The 24,626-nt window shown below is 41.0% G+C and overlaps 2 protein-coding genes across 2 annotated transcripts; one reads left to right on the forward strand and one right to left on the reverse strand.

Moving 5' to 3' along the window:
* Positions 1-2,044: 2,044 nt before the first annotated feature.
* On the reverse strand, positions 2,045-5,926 carry cry5 (cryptochrome circadian regulator 5). Its single transcript, XM_085907232.1, has 11 exons — positions 5,811-5,926; positions 5,079-5,295; positions 4,807-5,001; positions 4,260-4,378; positions 4,036-4,190; positions 3,799-3,939; positions 3,537-3,704; positions 3,322-3,462; positions 3,110-3,261; positions 2,587-2,807; positions 2,045-2,348 (listed from the first exon to the last, which is right to left on the reverse strand). Exons 2-11 carry the CDS (start codon positions 5,291-5,293, stop codon positions 2,290-2,292), a joined length of 1,566 nt encoding a protein of 521 aa, XP_085763358.1. The 5' UTR covers positions 5,294-5,295; positions 5,811-5,926; the 3' UTR covers positions 2,045-2,289.
* Positions 5,927-6,908: 982 nt separating this feature from the next.
* Positions 6,909-24,352, forward strand: LOC147059467 (FERM domain-containing protein 5-like). The gene is made up of 14 exons (XM_085907199.1): positions 6,909-7,010; positions 17,319-17,423; positions 17,525-17,567; positions 17,691-17,769; positions 18,605-18,807; positions 19,054-19,177; positions 19,910-19,997; positions 20,146-20,234; positions 20,309-20,372; positions 20,448-20,539; positions 20,616-20,690; positions 20,768-20,836; positions 20,940-21,046; positions 22,254-24,352. Exons 1-14 carry the CDS (start codon positions 6,909-6,911, stop codon positions 22,814-22,816), a joined length of 1,803 nt encoding a protein of 600 aa, XP_085763325.1. The 3' UTR covers positions 22,817-24,352.
* Positions 24,353-24,626: the final 274 nt, after the last annotated feature.

A 24,626-nucleotide genomic window follows, 5' to 3' on the forward strand; every position in this document is an offset into this window, starting at 1 on the left:
CGAAGTGTGGAAACATTACAGAGGTAATGTGAGCGCCGTTCCTGTCCAAACAAACATGAGGAACCATAATGTAGTCCATCAGATATCTAGTGATAGCTTTTTGTTCAATTGGGAAGCATATCATTGGAATCCTTGGCTAAATTTTGTTTTCAAGACTTGGTTATGTTGAAAAACTTGTTAACCCGAGTTAAGTGTTCCCCAGACCGGTCACAAATATTTTGATGTCTTCCCCAGTACAAATCTAGTTGATTATTATGATGTTATTGTTACTATTAACAAGTTGACACCTACTCAGAATTTATTTTTAAAAGCTTATTTGGTAGCAGGACAGATAAATCAAATTCTACAAAAAAAGCACAGGGCATTTGTTTGGAGGTATTCATTAAGATTTTTTTTGGAATGAAAGATGCCTGCCTTGGCTTATGAGGTTGTGAAACATTGGCAAGAATGTGAGCTATATAATTCAAAATAATATGCAAATATGCCCCCTGGTGGCTGTGATGAGAAATCTGATTGGACGCTGTGAAAGCTGAGATGACGTCATTGTGAATTTAATGCACAAATGCATAACTGGAAATGGCTATAAGGGTTTTTAAGATCACTCCAATCATCATCAATTACGACTCCCCAGACATGTACAAATATTTTTCAATGTTTCTCAATGTTGTATAGGCCGGCGTATCAAAACAGCCTCGTGATGAACTATGTATAGCCGCCATTCCAAATCTCACAGTGGCTTAGCAGAGCAGATTTATAGGTGGAGGGATGACAGACAAGACCACGTTTGCAGGGACTGTTGTTTGGGATGTGTGCAAAGGTCACATCATCACACTTTGGTGCTACTTCATGAGGTCATGTTATGACGCCCCAAATGCATCGAAACATCTCTTTGTTTCTGGGCCCAGGAGAACGGTTTACTTGATGTTAGGTTTAAAAAAAAATAAAAAAGATTGAAAATGCATGTACAATAAACCTAATGAAGTCATACCTCAAATTAAAGGCCTTGAGGAATGCTGTCCCAATCTGTAAGAATTTTTATAAACATGCCAACAACAAAATTGTAAAGCAAAAAGCGAAGACGTGCAATAAATATCTCAAGTGTCAGCCTCCAGCAAAATCAAATCTTTTTGACCTTGACGGATCAAAGAGAACTAACGTCAGCGTGGTTTCATTTTTCTGGACAATTAAAAACACCAAAATTTATCTCTGTGCTGGACTCCCCCACTCATACTGCACCTAAAAACTCTTGATGGATGATCTTGTCTGCAAATGCATTCATACACTTTAAGCAAATCTCTTGCTTTAAAATAGTGGTGTCGAACAAGCAGCGGAAATCTTCCACCCCCACTGAGCGATGATGGAGTAAGCGGAGAAGTCCACTATTCTCTCTTATCTATCCACCATACAGGAAACAACAGCTGTTTGAGGACACGCTGTCCCACTGATCCAAGCGCCACGCTCGCAAATGTTTGCAATTGTGACGTGTCGACGAAGATAAACAGGGAAGGCGAAAAGAGGAAGAGGAAAGAGAAGGGGAGAGGGAGAGGGGGGGTGGGGGCACTCACATGCATGCAAGACTGTTTGCTTGTTTGATGCGTCTCTATGGAAACTGAGCTTAGCTTTGTGCATCTGTCAAGGCTGTGACATCATCTTCTGGATATTCACACCCGTGTCAGGTCCAAGGAAGCGGCAACGGGAGAACGCTTGACTTGCCGGGACAGCTGACGCACTCGCACACACGCACACACACAAGCACGCACACAAGGGATGCCGGCACACTCTTAATGATTGCGTCACTTGAGTTAAATAAAGCAATAAGGTTTTTCTACACCATTGCATCTACCCTTCTGACACTAGTAGAACTTGTCAGAGGCTTGTAACACATTTTAAAGCCAGTAGGTGAATAAGCCCTTTGCAAATAACCATCAATTGAGATTTTAGTTGGCTTAAATTATTTTAGATTTTACTTAGCCTAGAATTACAATGTCCTCTATTTTTGAGGATCTTTTCGATTTAAAAAACAATGTCAAATGACCATAAAGGATCATTTTCTGACATATATTTTAATACAAATGTCGGCCCAAGCATTACAGTATGGCGAGAATAAACGTAAACGTGACTTTTCCACAGTACACTAATAACTCCAAACATATACAAAAGTATTAAGAGACATGCATATCAAAATACCAACCAAAACAAGCACTTAACAGTATAACCAATGTAAACAACTAAACCAATGTAACCTATTGAAAGAATAGCTAACTTAAGGACAAAATCTGTTCGCTTGATTTATTTCTTTGCTTTTTTATTCAACATTTCCACAACGGATGGCGCCTTTCGCTTCACACCTGCAAGACAAAGCAACAGAGGGGAAATACGTTATATAATCAAAACAAAATGTGGCATACATAACAGCAAAATAGAACAGCTGATTTATTCCCCCGACCAAAATAAACCAAATACTAATTCGATTTTTATAAGAATTGATTTTATCGTGAAATGTTGTTTATTGAGGTGACATTATTCTGAAGTGTCAAACAAGTTGAGTACTGTTGATATCTGGGGGCAATAAAAATGGTTGAGCACCTCTTTTCTTGGTGGGCGATTCTTCAGTGTCGACGGACCTCTTGGCGTACGCCGACTTCATCCTATTTAAGTTCTTCTTGCTGATGACTTTATGGTCCACAATGGGAAGCGGATAGTCCTTACCCACAATGCACCCTGCTGCCTTCTGTACACTACTTGGAGCTTTCCAAGGCTCGTAGATGTACTGAGTGGGGAATTTCTTCAAGATGGGAAGGTACTTCCTGAAGAAATTTCAGATATGAGCAAAAATTGTGACACTTTGTTTCGTTTGATTAAAAGGCGCACGTGAGCTAGTGTTTAGCACATCTGTCTCGCAGTTCTGGAGCTAGCATGGGTTCTCTTGGAGATAATCTGGCTTCTTCTTCCCAAATTTAAAAAAAAAAAAGTATTGTAATTTTTTTAAATAAAATCCAATAATAATAATAAATAATTATAATACAACAAATATAATTAAATATTATAATAAAAATAATTACATTTAATTATAAATAATTATAAATCATAATAAAAAAGATATTCATACTTGATGTAGTCTCCATCTTTGTCAGTCTTCCTGCCGAAGACAACAGGAGAGTAAACCCTGAAGTACCGGTGGAAGAACGTGCTGGCTGAGAGCCACTGCCAGTTGCCCGCATTGAGAGCCCAGTCGCCGTCTAACAGCAGCTCCTCAAACACCTTCAGTAAATATAGCGATGAATTTCGAGGAGAAGTTGAAATGTGGTTTGATAGGTTTACCTTCTGCCCTTCCTCCCAGCTGATCCACAGATCTCCTCTTGTGAGAAAGCAGGCCACAGCGTGTCTGGCCAGGTGATGGATCCATCCTTCTCGTCTCAGCTGGGTCATGATGGCGTCAATGAAGGGGTAACCGGTTCGAGCCTTGAGACAATAAAGGCCCCCGTGACGACATGGAAAAAAGTTGACGCTGTGGTCGTGAGACGTGTTGATCGTACCTCCCTCCAGGCGGTCAGGTAGTCATTGTTTGTGTCCCAGTCTATTTGAATGCAAGCGGGATTGCCCACCATCTTGTTAAAGTTAGGGACGCCGACACTGGCCGTGTAGAAGAACTCTCGCCACAGTAACTGTCCGTGCAGGGACACTGGGGGATCGGAATGCTTTTTCTGCAATACAATTTGAAAATCAAAAGGTTAGCCTAACCTAAACTTGAATCAAGGTTGACAATTCAAGTTCACCGGCTAGCATATTGATACTCACCCCCTGGTAGACTTCGGTCAACCTCCACCAGAACGTGCGTGCAGACAGACACCCTAATGTGACGTAAGGGCTGAGGACCGTGGTGCTCGGGCTCAAAGAGTTGGGAGATGTTTGAGGTTTCTCAAAGCCGCACACCCATCCCTGTAGGCACACACACATTTGCGCGTTGAGAAAAATGTGACTTTTTTTGTCATGAAGTGATGATGTGTAAACTTGCAAAATGAAGATGAGAATTACGGTATTTTGCATATTTTCCTCCAGTCGCCTCAAAGCTTCTCGTTCTCCTCCTGGGAAAGGTTCTTCTCCGAGTTCCGAAATATCATGACCGAGCTCATCCAGCGACGGGATGGCATATATGTTTGCGTCGTCTTCAGAATGAGGGGTCTTCACACCTTTGATGATATACCCTCATTACTAATTGTGCTAGGTTTATTGCATGAAAATTAAAAACGGTTCCATACCTTTCATGTCCTCTGCAGTGGGAGCAGGGATTGGCTTCTTCGGCGGGCCGAGGGTCTTCACTATGGCCTGCATGCTCTTGTATACGAGTGGAGCTTTGCCATTATTTTCCTCAATGATTCTGTGAAAACACAATCAGTATCTGTTGTTGGGTTTTCCGCCATTTTTGAGATTGAAACATATGTGGAGGTAGAAGCACCTGGTTTTAAAGTGGCTATAGAAAATTATGCCAGAGCCCAGATCTTAATCTGCTAGAAAATCTTTGGCGTGAAAAGCTACTTTGCATTTGTGAGTATAATCAGAAATATACAATAACAATTTGTGTTTATTTAAATATTTAGATATGTAAATGCTGTAGTAAAACTATGATGAATAAATAAGAGTTCATCAAAGTACATCAAAATATAATTAAAAAAAAAGTGAAAAATATTTCACTGCGTGTGGTAAGTGTATTAAATAAGTTGTACTTTTTAATTGAACTCCTAAAATGAGTATTGAGATCGGCCAATATGTTTCTGCATTGAATAAAAGGGGGAGAAGTGCAAGCACCTGTTTATGTCATAAAGTGTGTGGGACACTCTATAAAGGACTTCCACGCCGTGTTCTTTGGCTAGTGTGGCCACCTTCTGGTCACGGGATAAGCTGTAAGGCTCTGTGTCATACTCGTACGACAACTTTGTTATTTGCCATTTGTTGAACAGTTTGGGGAACATCTCCTCTGGCTTGCCTCTGACAACAAATAGCCTAAAGCAAAGATCGAAAACATACGGGTTACTATGATGAACTATGATGAGCATAATGGTAATGCTGATGGTGTCTACCTGGAGTTGAGTTGCTTGAGGCTGAAGTCTAAGTCTTTGAGCGCCCCCAGCAGGAACCTCCAGCGGTTGATGCCCACCATTTTCTTGTCAAGGAGATTTGGATCAAGGATGAATACTGGGTAGAGTTCCTTGCAATCCTTCAGAGCGGCCATCAGAGCCGGGTTGTCGTGCAGCCGCAGACCTTTCCGGAACCAGTGGATGCATGTGTGCCCCATGTCTGTGTTCACAAGACAGAATGCAATAAGAGCTGTCAAATTGTTACATCGGCAACATCTAAAGAGCTCCAAAACAATTGTTGAATAGCCAAAGTCTGGCAATGTCTATTATGGAACAAAAAGGTTACATTCATTATTAGGGATGAATGTAGTTTCAAGGGCTGTTTTAATTTTTATTTTTATTGATCAAATATTTTTTTTAAATAAATAAAACGAAATAAATACATTTTGGGCTGCTTTAGGAAGATGTTCCTAGAATATCAGATAGTTTTGCATCAGAAAAACATCAAGTTAACTTTATTTACACTTTCACCAACAAAAGTATTTCAACTTGCTTAGGTATTTAAAAACTATTTCAAACCTGATTGCTATGCTTTGTGGTTAATATGAAGACTCAATGCAGACATAAACATTTTAAAATGCATCGATTTAACAAGTTGCTGCCACTATTAATTTGTCAAAGTGAACACAAACTGACCATAACAACAACAAAAATATGCAACCTCAATGAATCTACCTTAAAGCCGTCTTTTGTTCCTCTCGACCGATGCTTGTTGGTACTCGATTCGTTTGGTAACAGGCACGTTGTAGTGTTACGAAACAGGAAGTGTGCTAGCCAATCAGAGGACGATATAGGCGGGGCGTCAGTGGCGGCCACACGCGCAGTATTTGCGATGTATACAACGGCCACTAGATGTCGCCACAATCCAGGTAAAAGCAGCGGTACCATCTTTCCAAGTCGCTCGACCAGGCCCCAGCTTGCAGCCCAGCCTGCGTCTCGACTGATGCGACAGTACTGCATTACCTTAATAATCAGAATTTCATCCTGAAAATGAAATGAATATGTTTACTTCTTTCACATACTGACCCCTAGTGTTCAAACTGCGACACCAAGCAACTAAATTTTGACAAATTATTTTGTTGGATGTGAAAATGTCAGTAGTGACCAGAAGCACGTAAAGTCAAAGTGTGGCATTCATTTTTTTTTTCTGGGATGTGGAATTTGCCACCTCTTGTTTTATTTGAATGACACATATCTAAACACCATGATCACAAAAAGTTTATGCTTTTGCATTTTAAACAATATTTGCTTAAAGTGAAACACATTTTCATCCCGTGCCAGTCGTAATGACGTATTGCACGTATACTTGTACTCAAATTAGGTCTGAATGAAGTCACATGCTCCAATTTTAATTTCTTTGTTTGGATGCTTTATCCAAATAGAATTGAACTAAGAGCGAATTGTGCATTTAGATGTTTGGGTGGCGACTAACTCCTGAATCACAAATGACAGTGTGTGTTGTTATGCCATTTTGTCACGACTGCTATTCTATCAGATTCTGATTGGCGGCTGCAAAGGCATGCATTCAATCGTAGCGCGGTGAGGAGGGGAAGGTGTGGTGTTAAAAAAAAAAAAAAAAAGGAGGAGGGGTGACACTTTAGCGTGAACCACTGAGCAGCCAGCACCTTCAATCTCGTGTGGAGATGCTCCATCGGCGCACATCACGGCCGCCTCCGCCGACCAGGTGCTGGAGCACGGTGCGGGTGCGTCGTTAACTCGCATGCATGCGCCTCGCGTCGTCCTCCCCGGTCCGGTTTTTAGACCGCTGGGAAGATGCTGAGCAGACTAATGAGCAGCAGCATCCGGAGTCTGGACCGGGAGTGCAACTGCACCGTGAGGCTGCTGGACGACTCCGAGTACACCTGCACCATCCAGGTCAGTGCCGTGCAGTGCAGTGCAGCAACACGTTCTTATTTGAACAAGGCCAGCATTTTATAGACTTGGATTTTGGGAGACAGTCAGTCTGAGGATGATGGGGGGGGGGGGGGGGGGGGTTAATGACATCACCGGCGTGGACATCCCATCAGCATTCTGCAGCAATGATGGACACTGCCAAAGCATGCAACAATTAGAACATGTCATTGTAGCTCAGAGGGAATGAGACATGCAGTCTTTTTTTTTTTTTTATAAACAGGATTATCATGCAGGATTAGGTCATTTGCTTTTTTTCATGAGGTGTGTTGGCTACATAAATCAATTTGGAAAGGAACACAACCGACCGCCCTTCCCGAAGATGAGTTTTGTGTTACGATTTGATTGGAATTTGCTTGCCACTGGATAATGGAGGTGACATTTTGAAATGAGTTGTGAGCATGTCTGCCTGACATTTGGAATGTTTGGGGTTGAAATTTCGGCTATTTATCAAGTTTGTTTGTTCTGTTTGTTCCATGGAATGGGTTTCGTCTACTCTAGGTTTCTTCCACTTTCCCCAAACCGACTCCGCCCAAGACTCTAAATTGCCCATATGAGTTTGATTGCATGCTTGCTATATGTACCTTGGGATTGGATGGCGACCAATCTGGGGTGTAACCTGTTTTAAACATAGTACCAGTGATCAGTGATGGGACAGTGTGATTTCCTAGGAAGATTGTAAAAGTAAATACTTGACATGTGAAGAGATTCATAGGCCAAAAAAATGTTGCATATTGATGTTTGTTTCCTTTCTTGATAGGTAATGTTAATATTTTCATGGCTATTAGTTAGGCAAAAGTTTTTTCAGCCTAATTTCCAAAAATAAACAATAAAAAACATGTTGCGTCAGTGGCGCTGCTCCTTCGGATTTCCGTTGACGGCATTTCACGTCAAGAGCGCTCAGCGTTAATTATATTTGAACAAATTTGCAAATTGTGTGTCCAACTGGTAGCCCTTTATCCAAAAGTATCGCTCAGTTTCAAAAAGGTTAGTGACCCTTTCTATAGATTGGATCATTTGCTGCACTGTGGTATTTAATACACTCAGGCAGTTGTCAAAGCCCTTTTAATGCGTTTCCAAAGAGGCTTTAAGAAATAATGGCGCCTACTCAATCCGACGCAAACGTACTCACTTATTCGGGGCCTTATCTTAAAACATTCCTCTTTGCTCCTTGCACTTGACGCATCGGAGAAAATCAATAGCGTATTGACGTGAATGAAGACGAGACGTGTGTTCTAAGTGGTGAAGATGCAGAGAAGTGAGGGGCGAGTTATTAGAGTTCATGATTGAAAGTCACATGACGCACAATGTTTTGGAGCTTCCTCACATATTTAGGGATTCCGTTTCTCCGCTGAATTAGAGATGATGACAGCACATAAAGACGGCGGCTAGCCGTGCTACACGTTGATTTCAAACGTCGTAACGTGACAGCAAAGGCAAAGCAAAGCCTTTCAAGCACTGACAACTTCAAGTGCTTTTACTCTGGGGATTCTTGAAAGGCTGATTTGAAGTCACCTCAAGTTCTCCTCAACTCTCCATTTATCAACAAGTGTGAAGGATATGAAATTTCAATTTCATGTATAAAAGGGAAAATAATAGAAACAATGTTTTCCACATTGCTAGTTACCGTTCAAATCTCAGGTCTTCACCCTGACAGTTTATCTCCGAGGAAGTGTCCCGATATATTTTTCCATTCTATTTCCAACATTCCTTAGAGCTTCTTCTGGGATACAATAATACAATACTTGAAAAGAAACATTTGGAATTAAACTTGTACTCCGAGACGGATTCATCTAATCAAGATGCTAAGTTTGGAAATGAAAATTTGCCGATTCAACACTTTTACCAACACAGCACAACAAGGGAAAATATTTAATTTCTCTGTGCGTATCCATTTATTCCCATCATGGGAAATCATAGGAAAGGGCAGAATTTTACACAAAGGGATTCATAATGTTATCAAATTGTTGCGCTTGTTTACAGAGGCTACAGCTTTTATTCACATTTCATAAGTCATCCCATCAATCAATATTTTGAAGCAGTATTAACATGTTTTTGTCCTTCTGGTTAAATGTGATGTCTGATGCACAAGTGGGAGATGTGGCCCAGAATAAAATGTCCTAATTAGTTCAATTAGTACACATACGCTCTACGCAAGATTGTCATCTTTGTGGAATGATGAGAGATTTAACCTTCACAGATGGAGGAGCATTCAGTAGTGAAATGGCACAAGTGTGTGTGTGTGTGTGTGTGTGTGTGCGTGTGTGTGTGTGTGTGTGTGTGCGCACACATACAAGAGTCTGCTCCTTTTGTCTGTGTTGCCTTCACCTCAGCACTAAATTAATGATAATGGCTAAATTTAGCATAAACTTACTTTCCAACCATCCAGTCAGGCAAGCACTGGTGCCCAAATAACATCTCAGGAGGAGCCAGCGCATTCGAATAAATGGAGTTATAAAGTTGAGAAAGATTTGTCTCAAAGTATTTTTTTTTTTTTTTTAAGTTTTTAATTTTTTTCATCCAGTGAATTGAAGCAAGAAATTATAATTGTCACAAAAACAGTTTCATTTGTCACGCTTCATTTAAATATATCATTTCTATGTCTTTTTATGAAGTAACAAAAGTGTACATATTTGCATTACTCACTTTCCATTTTCTTTGGCGTGCGTTCAAATGATGGACTATCAACTATTCCCAGTCCAAGCGTGTCTGTCTCATGAGGACTCATGAGGAGGCGGAGCCTGAGCTTCTTTTCAGAAGGCATAAAAATGCTTGAATAGCAGAACACAGTTCTTTAAGTGTGCAGCAAAAGCATCAGTGGCTGGCGAGTTGTCTGCCACTTGGAAGCTGGCCGTGTTGAACTTACAGCTCAGACACGGTGCTCATGTGTTATTCATAAACCCTGCAGGGCTGTGCTGCTGATATTTAATTACCAAGAAGGGGCTGTTTTCACAGAGGTGGGTCTCGTCACCGGTGTGTAGCCCTCCTGTTGTGCCAGAGTGTATTCATGTTGCCATGCTCAAAGTGGATTCAGGACTTTTATTTGGACAAAGGTTTGGAAAAAGTATTGTCCAAGAAATATAGAAGTATTTTGCCACTCTATGAACTGAAAATAGTGTGTAAGAATATAATAAGATACCGTACTTTCCGCACTATAAGGCGCACCGGATTATAAGGCGTACCTTCAATGAATGGCCCATTCTAAAATTTTGTCAATAAATAAGGCGCACTGGACTATAAGGCGCACCTTCAATGAATGGCCCATTTTAAAACTTTGTCCATATATACGATATATACATTTGGCCCCCGGGCCGGAGTTTGGACACGCCTGCTGTAGTGGCTCAATATTGGTCCATATATAAGGCGCACCTGATTATAAGGGGCACTGTCGGCTTTTGAGAAAATTGGAGGTTTTTAGGCGCGCATTATAGTGGGGAAAATACGGTAGTCATGTGATTCTATTTTCTGAGTGTGTAATTGTAATTTGACGTTTCTCATTGACATTCATGTGATGAGGCCTCGGCGTGAAACTCAATTCCAAAACACATCTACAATCTAATAAGAGCCAATACGAGAGTTGTAAAAATCTGCCTTTCTGAAAATCAATTGCGTTTGTCAAAAACGGAGCCACGCCTACAAGCAGACAGCCTATCACGGCAACGTTCGGTGTTGGATTGTTTGTTCCTGGAGAAAATGATTTTCTGGTTTGGCCATGTAAAGCATTCATCTCACTTTTCAGTCCTATCTGAGCCCCCCAGAACACCAGTCCCATTAGCTCAGTGCACCGTGGTCTATTTTTAAACACTTGCTATAGTGGAGCAACTCTATGTGCATGGAATATTAAGCACTCTTCCTCGATAAGCCGCCCGTCGTCTTTCCAATCGTAGCCAACTGTGGTCGTTATTGTCTCATTTAGTATATGCTGTGCACTTTTCTCCATGTGAAGTGTCTGTAAATTAATAGAAGGAAGAGGAGCTGTCCGGCGGGAGCTCTTTGTTCCTCTTACCTGTTTTTTTTTTTTTTTTTTTCCCCTTCCCCAACACGTCTCAGAGGTGGACTGCATGCTAATGACCGATACAGTCGAATCGCAGGAAATCAACATTAAAAAGCTGCTGGAGATTCTCCGTATCTTAATCAGCACACTGCGCAGAAGGCACAGAAGCCAGGAGATTTAGAGATTTCATTTAGATGGATTTCAATTTGGTCTTTCAGGCGTGCTTATCTGTACACGGAGGGAAGTGGGATTCGGTAAACTGGCTGGAAAATAAATTATACCTGAAAAAAAAAGAAAATAAACACAAATATATAAATAGAATGCATAAAATTGGAAAATAATTCAATTAATATGTTCCAGTCGACATTGTAAAACTTCAAACTGATCTCTCAATAGTTTAACATACACTTTGACATTTCTTGGAGTCAACTAAATTTAAAAAAAACTAGAAACCCATAGCAGCCGACGGTCGGCACTGGAAGCATTTATTTCAAAAGTTAGGAGGGTGCGGGTTGGATTCCACCTCCGGCCCTCCCTGTGTGGAGTTTGCATATTCTCCCCGTGTCCGCGTGGGTTGTCTCCGGGCCCTCCGGTTTCCTCCCACATCCCCAAAACATGCTTGGTAGGCCGATTGAAGACTCTAAACTGTCCCTAGGTATGAGTGCGAGTGCGGACGGTTGTTAGTCTCTGTGTGCCCTGCAATTGGTTGGCAACCAGTTCAGGGTGTCCCCCCGCCTACTGCCAGATGACAGCTGGGATAGGCTCCAGCACGCCCGCGACCCCCGTGGGGACTAAGCGGTTCGGAAAATGGATGGATGGATGTTTCCTTCTGAATGCTCAGGTTTGCCCCGCCCGCCTCAGAAATGCGCATCAATCCCCACCAGAGCAATGGCTAAAGCATTAGTCAGCATAAACCAGCAGAGACCTACAAACAATCCATGATGTATGAAAGCCATAGAATGCTAATTCCAACTTTCTGACTAGCATGGACAATCAAATTTTGCAGCGTGCATGGAATTTATTCGATGAAAAATCACATTCGGCTGTGGAAATGCAGCTTGTCAAGCATATTGATGCGAATGGCTTTGCCTCATCTCAGCAGTGTCCCCCCTGCCTAGCCAGACGAGCAGAGTGACTTTCCACCGTCCTTGGATTTTTTTTTTTTTTTTTTGGGAACCTCGGGTCTCCATGGTAACAAGATTATTGCATCACTACTCTACAGCTGCTGTCGTCAGGCTGCTGTTTGGGCCGAGCTCTGCGGCAGGCAGTCTTCCGTGCATGCTAATAACCTCGCTCTGAACTTTCAATTGATGAAGCCAACGTTGGTCCCTTGTCGGTTTCTCTTGGCCTAGTTTAGCGCTCGCCTCTGGGATGGTGGGCCTTAAAGCGTTTGGCATGTTTGAAATTGGGGTTAATAGCCATTTTGAGAGCAGGAGGGGGGGGGCACATGTGAAGAATGTTCCGCCAAAAGCAACCCGGCTATCTTGTATCTGAAATGCGCATGTTGTTTTAACAGTTCCTAAAAATGGAAGTCACTCGCCCCCCTTCCTTCTCCAAGATGCATCATTTACTCGCTCACTAGAGGTCACGGTGACCTCGCTGCCTGGCTGAACCTCACTCTGCTTCCCGAGTGCCTTCACTGAGCCGAGGATGAAGCGAGGATGCCGAGAAATAGAAGGCGTGTTTGTGGATTGTTTGAAAGAGAACACAGTCAAATACATTCGGCTTTTACTTCATCCATACTTGTCGTGAGATCGCTCACCTTAAACTTGAGAGTGTCCACTTTTGGAATTCAGGAGGAAAATTCTCCAGCCGTGCTCGACAACAAAAACGCCGCTAACCCTCCAACATGGACAGAAAATTGAAAATAATGTCCCATTTTAGTCCAATTAGTGCTTCTCAATTATCTCCCCAATGAAACAAGCATGATTTCTGCTGATGCTGTCTCAAAAGCGACTTTCCCTAGTCATGTATAGAAACGAGTCAGCTCATTAATTAGTCATCGGCTTTAGAATCTCATCTGACTGTGCACAAATGCATAAACAGACTCCCTTTGTTAGTTGGCCGCACTGCTACGCAAATTCTAGGTCACACTTCAAAAACACGCAGGGCGACACAAAAATATTCACGACTCAAAAAGTTCTTCTTAAACTCAAGCACTCGCTATGCGTCTTCAATGGTTGGACAGACGAGGGTTGGGCAGAATAATCAATTAGTACTCAGACCTACCTCCATCGTGGGCTCGGTGATGCTCTGCAACTAATTGGCTGCTTTCTACTCGGACCGGACGAGACAGGTCCACTTCAGCTATGAAGATAAAAATTGCATTTCATGTTTTTGGACTCACACTTGATTAGGAAAAATGACAGCATTCAGAAATCAAATATCAAAATGTGCCCTTTTTGTGTGGAACGTAAAGGGATTAAGAAGTAATTTGCGCTAAATTGGATTATAACCTCAGAATGTTCAGCATAAACAATCACTGCCTCTACGTCGCACATAATACTGGATAGCCTCGAGGTAGCAAATAGATGACTAAGAATTTGTTCCCCTGGTTTGATAGGTTGAATAAAGCTTTACTGAGCATCTAAGACGTTATGAATTTCTCTATTTTGACAAGTGGGACAATGAGTGAGTGCAGGCTCAAGCGGTGTTCCACTATAATGGGATCCTGCAGGCTGGGTTATATTGATGTGATGAAATGAGACTTTCATCCAGTAAGAAGACTTGGTTTGGACTCATTGTCACTAGAGATGGATGGTACTCAAGTCGGGGGTAGTAGCGTGACAAAACTGGAGGGAGGGCTGAGGATTTGGCAAAAAAAAAATCCCTTTTCAACTCCTCATGATAGGTCCCATGTTGGAAACCGTTTCTTGTAACATTGCTAAAAAAAACATTCAATTCTATAATTATCAATTATATTTGTATAATATTTGTGATTTTTCTTTAAAAAATGTAATTGACACAATATTATTTTGCTCAACAAATACATTTTCGGTAGGGTTGTATATTGAATATGTAACGTGTGTTGAATTTCATTAGAAAATATATAATATATAATATAATAATAAAATTATATAAAATAATAAAAATAATAATATAATATATATATACATATATATATATATATATATTTTAATATTTATATTATATTATATATCCTATTATTATATATTTTTTAATGAAATTCAACATATTGACATGTTGAATTTCATTAAAAATATTTTTTTTAATGAAATTCAACACACGTTACATATTCAATATAAAATCCTACTGAAAATGTCAAATATATAGTATTTGGGAAAAAAACTGCCCTCCATTCAAAAAAACATTCATGCACATTGTCAGGCTCGCTTATAATAATCTATCTTTTTTACAAGTGTGAGATTTCATTGCCAGGAGCGTGCATAGCATTTGTCAGTGGCTGATGAAATAAAAGCCTATTAAAGCTGAGCGCAGCATTTGGGATCCGAAACTTCACGCTGCCCTTCGGAAAATAATCGTCGGAGGGATGCGAACGCAGCACATGCCAGGCGCCATCACGGGCTGTGATCAGTAACGCGTTTGACCCGCTGAGGTGCTCAGTCAGGGTGACAGTATCGACCGTTGGCACTTTTCACTGCGCAAAGCCATGTTTGTGGTGTCACAGCTCAATGAATGCTTGCTGGAGGCTCCTCTAATGGGTGCTGAAGTCAAGGCCCTTCTATGGAAATGTATTCGTGACATACAAGGTTGTGTTTGGTGTGTCGTGTCATTTCCACGCAGATTGGCATTGATAAATGTGACTTGGCTCTGTATGTTTCCTAAAAAAAAAGAAAAAAAAAAAGACAGTTGGTTGAACAAACTGTGGCTGTAAAAAAAGAAAACAAAATGTTGGCAGGGAGCAATTGCAGGGATGGCATTTTATTGTCAGCCAAGTAAAAAGAGATTCGGGGACATAATGGCACATGGGAACTGCAGAACTGCAATAACATACAGAAAAGAACTCAAATGAGATTGAAAAGAAAAATCTATTCAAGGATGCAATAAAGCCGAAAGTACGAGAAGCCGACCCTCTTAAGGAAAGGATCATTTACTTTGTTTCTGAAATGTTCATTTTGCAGCTTAAAAAAAAATAAATGAGCCATCTTTTATTGATGTGGTGTTTCCCAAGGTCTCAATATTTAATCTGACACGAGGTGAGGACTGACAACAACAAAGCAACAGCATAAAAAAAACATTTAGTCCGATTCTAGTTTATTCTTATCCTTTGGTTTCTGACTTTTATTTATGGTTGTAATAAAAAAAGCAGTACCAAATGGCCTTAGACATCTAATTGTTCTGTTTCTAACTCACAAGACTCCGGCGGATAGAACTGCTCAATGCTGACTCATCTTTTTGAGCAATTTCCTTTGGCAAGTGCTGCCCTTTGTTTAAATTCATGTAACCACCAATTGTTCAAATGATTATGGAAGGAAGATATTTCTGTCAAATTAGATCCGGCATGCATGCGGCAGGCAGCCCGTGTCGCGGCTTTGTGACGGGAGCCTGAGTAGAAATTAATCATTCACCTTGCCTGCTTCCACACAACTGACGTCGCTCCTAGTTTCAAAAGATATATCTTGTGGTATCGGTGAGTAGTATCGGGTCACTTTCACGAGTACTGATATCTGTATCGGATCGTCCCCGGTAACTCTGTGTACTCAGAGGTGAAGTCTCAGAATATTTACAAAACTATGGTTTGGGTTTTTATTTCTTTTGAATTACTTTAGAGACATGTTTTGTGCAGGTCGTTATGGATGATTTCCCTAATAGGCTAATAACTTTTGTTTTATTTACAGCCATGAGGAACAAGGGTGTAATGATTCAGATACACACACACACACACACACACACACACACACACACACACACACACACACACACACACACACACACACACACACATGCAGTAATTGTAGCGCTCAGGAGGAAATGCTCTGGAGCAGTGATGAGAAGCTGAGAAGGAGTTTGTTGGTGTCAAGTGTAAACAGCAGATGGGGAAGGAGATTAATGCGGTGGAATTGCTGTGGAAATACTACAACTCAATGTGTGTGTGTGTGTGTGTGTGTGTGTGTGTGAGTGTGTGTGTGTGTGTGTGTGTGTGTGTGTGTGTGTGTGTGTGTGTGTGTGTGTGTGTGTGTGTGTGTGTGTGTGTGTGTGTGTGTGTGTGTGTGTTTCTATACGTACATGTGCACATCTATTTTGGCTGCTTGCTGAGTCAGCAGGTCTGTCGTAGTGAATAAGGATGCTGTGACAATGACAAAGAGCTACGCTGACGATGTGGCCTTCCTTCTTCCTTCTTCCTTCCATGTAGTTTTGTAGCAAAGCTTTGTTTGACAAGACCACAGAGAAGAGAGAAGAAAAGTGGAAAAATTGTCCAATGACACTTTGTGGTACAATTCGGAATCTGAATCTGAATCACTGGGCTATGTGTGTGTTTGTGATGTCATCAAATCATAAATCAAGATTTATGGTAAATATTATGACAAAGGCTGACTCTATATTACTTTGTTTTAGACATTTTTTTTTTCAATCAGCAAACTGGTAGCTTCTCCCTTAACAAGATTTGGCATGTTATTCGGCACTCTGTCCTAAAATAAAAATTAAATTATGACTTTAGGGCATTTGTAGTACATTCATTAATTATCTGAAGCGTGTGTTGCATTTTCAACTTCTCTACACAAAAATGAGCCAAAGAACGGAGTATCCTTTTCTTGGCACTTCTTTCTCATTTATTCGCACCTTGGCTCTGTTTCTACTTTTTGGTGCAGCCGAAGCGTCGCAGATGGCTGCTGCTTCAATATGAATATTTGATCGTCCTCATAATCCTCCCTGGAGGATGGTGAAATATTTAAACAGTGTCTGGTGGCCCTTCTCTCCCATAAAAATAACACAAAAACATACTGGGTACAATCAAAACTCAAATGTATTGCCTGGCATTATGTTTTATGAACATTATTATTTTGCTGTCTATTCTTTCATTGATCATATTACACTTTGACTTGTGGCAGTTGAACCTTAAGTATAGAAAGCAAGTAAACGTACATTAATTTATGTAAATTAACCATTTTGTACATCATAATTTGACAAAAGACAGAATGGCAGCTACACCTTTTCAGATATAGATATCAAATATTTACTTGGTTCATTTAATTACCGATGGATTTCAGAATCCTAACTGTTTGTCTACAAAGCCATACGTAATGTTCTTTTAATATAAATGCATAAATAAATATGTGTGCCTCTCTCTCTCGTAGCGGGATGCAAAGGGGCAGTACCTTTTTGACCTCATCTGTCACCACCTCAACCTGCTGGAGAAAGACTACTTCGGGATCAGATATGTGGACCCCGACAAGCAGAGGGTAGAATCATAAATAAAAAAATAATAATCAATAAATAAATTAAAAACGATACTTATATAAAATCTAATATAATAAAATTACATTTCCTTTCTACCTTGCAGCACTGGTTGGAGTTTTCAAAGTCCATTGCCAAACAAATAAAATGTGAGTATTTGATAAATGATGTGTTCCTTTCATTCATTCAGAAATAACAAAGGAGAATATTGGGTACCACAAAAAATCGTATTGTAAAAGTCTTAAAAGTGTCCACGTTGTGATGTTTTGTAGCTCAGCCTCCTTTCACTATGTGCTTGCGTGTCAAGTTCTACCCGCCTGACCCGGCCGCCCTTCGGGAAGAAATCACCAGGTAGGACATGACGAGATGACACGTCTTCTTTGCATGCCAGCTCGCTTTTTTCTCACACCAATGCACATTTGAACTAGAGCGATGCGACATTTTCACGCCTCGCTGGTTCCATCTCGCAGTGGAGCTTTTCTCAAATCCACTTAAAGTTGCTTGATAAAACGGCGTGGGTGAATAACGACTTCTCCTCGCGATGTGTTTTCTTGCTGCAGGTACCTACCTCTAAGATGTTCTTTTACTTTCTATTAAAGTATGAATGTGGCTCACGCTGCGCTGCTTGGTTGTCTCGGGCACATTTGGCTCCATCTAACTGTACCCTGCATGATTATAAAAGGCCATTGCCTTTCAGACTTCTAATTAAATTCATTAAATGATCCCAGCACACAAGAGTTTTTAGATGAATGATAGTGGCTTGGTGCCAAACATACAATTTAGATTAGCGCCGTGTTGGAATGAACCCAAATACGGTAAAGCGAAACACAACTACTGAGTCAAGCTGTTTTCTTTTGTTTGATGTGTCCCAATACTTTTGTCTATGTCGTGTCTATAACAGTCGCCGCTCTATTGCTACCCTTTCTGAGGCCTACCTGACAATTTAACAAATGATGCACAGAGCTTCTGAGCTCACAAATAAATCTCAGACAATACTCACAGCTTGGCTCTGCTTTGACGGCGCCAACAAGGGAGAGCAGCTCGCCCACTTGAATTGACTTCGGTGACACCAATAAAAGCCTGCAAAAAATAATTAAAGGGAAAGTAGCGCTCCGTCAACTCAAAAGGTTTAATACGTGCACTTTTTATGACCTCTGAGCTTGGAAAGAAACGTTTTAATGAACAGTCTCCCTCCCATTGGACGACCACGTCAAACTTATAAAATGCGCAAATTGAAGTTAATCACTGTTATAATAATAACAGCTCCAACCTGTGTTCTTCCACGTTGCAGATATCTGGTCTTCCTGCAGGTGAAGAGGGACCTCTACCATGGCCGCCTGCTGTGCAAGACCTCGGACGCCGCTCTTTTGGCTGCCTATATCTTACAAGGTAACACATATGGCGGAATTCATTCAAACTAGGAGTTATAAAAGTGTATACAGGACTTAACTAGTGAAAAACAAAACAAATCGTCAAAACATTGTAGTTATAACAACTTTGGGCCTTAAGGGGGCAGTAATGAGCATTAGAAGCTATTTGCTAGCTGGTAAACAAATGAAGGAAAACAAATTGTGAAAATTGTAAAAAAAAAAAAATAATATGTTAATGTTTGCACGATTTGTTTCTATGAACCAGCTGAAATCGGTGACTACGATCCTGGAAAACACCCGGAAGGCTACAGCTCCAAGTTTCAATTCTTCCCAAAACACTCTGAGAAGTTAGAGAGGCGGATTGCCGACATCCACAAGACAGAGCTGATGTATGTGAATATTTTGGAAGTCAATGTGCTTAGTGCGTCCCTCGGAGATGTGACATGATATACGGAGAAGGTTAAAGCAGCTTATGTTAACTTTAACCTTGTCATCAAAGCAAGAGCCTTTGCCCGTCAACCTTTATGGATCATGCATCAGATTACAAAGTGAAACGGACACATTGAACCGGCAAATTCAAAAAGCTCTGTGTGGTCAAGGAAGCTCAGAATGTTTCAGAAAGTTGGACAATTAGAATTTGTATACCGTATTTTCCGGACTATAAGGCGCATCTTCAATGAATGGCCCATTTTAAAACTTTGTCCTTATATAAGGCGCACCATTAATGCGTCATGTCAGATTTTTTATCCAAATCAAATCATTCTCCATTCTATCTTTTTTATTTCAACTTCAGACACAACAAATTACTTTATAATCACAAAATAATGATCCATAGTCTTTTGGATTCATGATTCATAGTCTTCAGCGGGCCACTTGTGATTGATTTCATGACACAATGCTTTGGGCCAGTTTAAATTTAGGAATTTGGTCCATATATAAGGCGTACCGGAGTATAAGGGGCTTTTGAGAAGATTTTAGGTTTTTAGGTGCGCCTTATAGTCCGGAAAATACGGTAAATATAATTGGATTTAACTATGTATATGTATAATTAACCAAGGTACCTGTCCATGTACACTCTTGACAAATTTGACTGGCCAGAGGATATATATATTTTTTTTCAGAGGTCAAAGCCCTGAAACGTCAGAGCTCAACTTCCTCCAAAAGGCTCAGATGTTGGAGACCTATGGTGTGGACCCGCATCCATGCAAGGTGTGCCTCATCTCAAATTGATACAAAATGCCACATGACAATCTCTACTTGTATCTGATTCTTAACAAAGCGTAACTTTGTGATTATGAACCAACAACAAATCTATCGGAAATTTCAGTCCATTGTCATTTTTTATTTTTGGTGTTAGGATGTATCTGGGAATCCAGCTTTCCTGGCCTTCACTCCCTTTGGATTCACTGTGCTGCAAGGCAACAGGAGGATTCATATCCTTACCTGGTGAGTGCAACTACCTGTCATCGAAGGATGGAGAACCACAGTGAATACAAACTTGGAGCTTCCTATGTTGTTAGGGATGAGGTGACCAAGCTGAAGTTTGAAGCCAAGACATTCCATATTTATGCAAATCAAACCGAGGTATGGTACAGAAGATGCAAATGTTGATCATCTTTAGATTTGATGTCATTAAAAATGAATACACGTGTGTTTTAGGATCAGAAGATCATACTGACTTACTTTGCGCCCACACCTGAGGCCTGTAAGCACCTGTGGAAGTGTGGCGTGGAGAATCAAGCCTTCTACAAGTAAAACGCAGGACCTAACCTAACTGTTTCACGTCCTCAAGACATAATGAGTCATACTGTTTGTTTTCTCAATCAGGTTAGAGAAGTCCAGTCAAGTGCGCACAGTGTCCAGTAGCAATCTCTTCTTCAAGGGTAGTCGATTTAGATACAGGTGGCGTTGATACTTTTCTTTATATGTAGCGTAGCCGATAATATACAGAATATGAATATGACAATGTGTCTTTGCAGTGGAAAAGTTGCAAAGGAGGTGATGGAACAAAGTGCCAAAATTAAAAGGGACCCGCCTGAAATCCACAGGTCAGAATTCAGTCTTTGGTTTTCAGTTGAAAATATCCCCAATTATTTTGTGATTGGTCTGTTTTTGCTTGGTTAGATTGTGGAATGTGTTATGTGTTTCCAGGGCGGGCATGGTGCCAAGTAGGAGTTGTCCGTCCATCACGCACGGTCCACGTTTGACGAGCGTGCCCAGGACACGACGGAGAGCGGTGCACATCTCCATCATGGAGGGTAATAAAACGAAACACACTCACACGTATAAATGTGCTAGTAGGGTGGTGATCAAAGGATGTGAACTATTCCAAGAAGGTTTTCAAAGTGTAGTTTTGTCCATGTGTGTATTTTGCGTCATTCCATTTTGGCACTTCTTATTCTAACAATTTAAGAATCGATAAATCGAGTGATGTTGTGGAAAAATCAGAAACTTCTGGAGATTCTGACTCTGAAGAAATCTCCACGTCAAGTTTTCCATAGTAGGTCCTCTTTAATTCATTTGGACCATCTGCACTGCTGTTTTGTCCTGACTAGGATCTGACCTTGAATTGAATCTGATCCCTATCGGGTGTTTTGTCATGTCGCTCTGTCTGCGCTGGAATTCTCACTGTCTAAAAATAGCTCCTGCCGAGTGTGTCATGGTTAACATGAGAAGGGCGGGGGGGATTAGGATTGGAGTGGACCACATTCCCCGGCCTTGTCTTTTCCGTCAGTCTGTCAGTCTGATTGTGGCTCTCTAGCTGGTAGTGTGAATGGTCGCTTAGATCCATAGCTGCGATCACGGAACATTTTCGGAGGCAAAACGGAGTTAGCGGGAAGTCTCAAGGTCTTACCGCTCACCTTCAACCATGGTCAAGTGTCTGATCCGCATCGAGACCAAAGTGAACGTTCACTTGCGTATGGTCAACCACTGCTATCGCGATGTGAAGGTGCGCGTCTTGTCTCTGGGACCCCGATTGATGGGCAAGGCTCTGGGGGCTCTTCCGCTCTTGCCCTCCCTCACGGAAGGGCCTGCACCTGGACAGAGGTCCAAGGGTCCTGTCCAACTAGCTGTACCCGCAAATGGCCGTCCAGGTAACCTTTTTCTGGACCTCTTGGAGATTTTCCTATTTGTTGTTATATTTTCCAAGCTTAATTTGTAGCTGTTGGGCTGTGAGGTGTCATTTATTCTTGGAATAGAATTCCGGGTCTTTGGTGCGTGAAGTCATTGATTGGTTTCTTAAGAAGATCATTAAAAGTTAATCCAGCATCTCCTCTATCCGTATAAGAATATACCGTATTTTCCGGACTATAAGGCGCACCGGACTATAAGGCACACCTTCAATGAATGGCCCATTTTAAAACTTTGTCCTTATATAAGGCGCACCGGACTATAAGGCGCATCATTAATGCATCATGTCAGATTTTTAATCCAAATCAAATCATTCTCTATTTTATCATTTAGGTCTGGAGTCCCTTCGTGACAGCGCACATTCTACGCCGGTGCGTTCGCTCTCCCACGGTGACTCCTTCCTGCCCTCCCACGGCCACACGGTGGACGGCCGAGAGGCGAGCGCATCGGCGGTCATCTCCGACGAGACCTACAGTCCCTCGGACAGCGTCCTGCCTACACCCGTGGCCGAACGCGGGATGGAAATGCACCTTAACGGCACCACCTACAGCGCCGACGAGAAAGACGACGGCGCATCGCAAGGAGCGACGGACAAAAGGGCCGGGAGAAAAGCTCCGCGGGTGCTTAAAAGCCGACCGTCGCCCCCTAGTGACGTGGAGGAGCTGCACAAGTTCATCTTGAGTGTTCTGCGCCTTTTCCTGGTGACCATCGGACTGCTCTTCGCTCTCCTGTTGCTCCTCATCATGCTGACAGAGTCTGACCTGGACATCGCCTTCCTTAGAGACATTCGCACGACACCTGAATTCCAGCAGTTTCACTTTGAGTACTTTTGCCCATTGAGGCGCTGGTTCGCCTGTAAGCTCAGATGGATGGGAGGGCTCCTCATCAGCAAGTAAAATGAGAAAAAAAAAATGGAAAAGAAGATGGCCATCCTTTTCCAAGCTATCCCCATGTCACAAGTCACGGATTGTCCAATGTTTTCTTTTCATCTGCTACTATGGCAGGGAACACTTTCATTTTACTTTACAAAGTTCATTTCAATTATTTGTTAAGACTAGAAATGTAATTCATGAATGAAATTATAGTATAGTAACCAATTCAAATGCTGTTTGAAAAAAGACATAATTTAATCATTTATTTTTTGAAGATATAATGATCAATTTGGATTGAGACTTTCAAGGACCTAACAATTAAGTAGGGGGTTATAAAGGCCTTTTGAATATCACAATTGATGCCTTCCTTTGGGGGTCGGGGTCAACACAACATAAATTTAGTAATAAAGGGATGCCTCTCTGACTGTGTCAATCGAAATGAACCATTATTGTTCATAATTTTAGTTGTAGCTCTTATACTGGAGATTGTCAGGAACGGTAACAGCTATAAGACAATGTTGCGGAAGCCAATCGAAGTGATGCTGGTGAGAGAAAGTGTGAGGTGAAGAGTAATTTGTTGATGGTAATTATTTGATGGAATTTTTGGTGGAGCAGGAAGTTTTTTATTTATTTATGTGCCACAGTGAAATGCATACAAATGTAAAATGAATAATATAAGCTGTTATTTTATTTTATTTGAAAAAGAAATCACTTTACTTCTACATTACATTTCATTCATTTTATTTGGGCCACTAAAAACCTTCCAAGTATTGAAAAGGGATTCGGGATGTCATATTAATAAATGTAGCACTACTGTTGAAGTGATTTTGGCTGCTATGAATATTAAGTCTTTTTTGTGCACTTCTTGCCATTAGCTTTTAACATCCAAAGACTTTCGATGAAAGTTTTAGATCAAATTAGCAGCCAAATAATGCTCATGTGTTTGACTTGTCAACATGCAATAGTACTACTCAGCCATTGTAATTAATGTGCACAGGTGAGTAGAAGAACAGCCTTTTTCTTTGTTAGGTAAAAATTGTTTTTGGTTTTTTTTTCATTTTATGATTATTACGCTGTAGAGACTTTGAATGGACTCGCAATAGAGCCTCAGATAAGTCTTGTTTGTTGTAATGCTACTTTTATCACCACACCAAAGAAATGTGTTCATTGTTGCTTTAGCCTTAGCCTGCAGTGTCTTTGACTGGATAAATGAAAAAAAAAATTGTACTTAGGTTTTGTGTAACAACTGTCTTTCGCTCCTCAGATTAAGCGAGCGTGAAAACATCGTCAATTGTGTTATGAATGGCCCGAGATGCACAATGTGGAAAATACAATGAGACACCTCCCATGTTTCTTTGTTCATACTAAACATTCAATGTTTCTGTTCCCACATCGCAAGGTTCATAAAGGTTTACTTGTATGTGTTTGGTGTAGAAAGTCTTCCCAGAGGAACCCCAGCAACTGTAATCAGCACTTAGAATGAACTAGCCAGGTGTCCCATTACTTTTGTCCACGTGTTCAAGCTGTCATGGGTCAGGGATGATGTCATATGATGATGAAATCGAAATGCTCTTGTAATTCCTAACTAGTCACCAAGCATTGGGTTGATTTTGACAACATCAACTAATTGAAGTTAGCAAATATGAACTCCTGATGTATTCAGCGATGCGTTGTCAAGTCGATGTGTTTAGTCTGAATATGATTTTGCAGTATCCACAAAAAATTGGAGTGCTAAAAAATTGTTTTGATTCGGGCAGGCTCTCAAGGCATAATTAGCAGGACATTGTGGTATGACAGAAAGGGAAACAAACGCTCAACCATTCATATTAGGTTT

The sequence above is a fragment of the Syngnathus leptorhynchus genome, chromosome 3 (genome assembly GCF_054491065.1).
Source record: "Syngnathus leptorhynchus isolate UIUO chromosome 3, UIUO_Slep, whole genome shotgun sequence".
Taxonomy (NCBI): Eukaryota; Metazoa; Chordata; class Actinopteri; order Syngnathiformes; family Syngnathidae; genus Syngnathus; species Syngnathus leptorhynchus.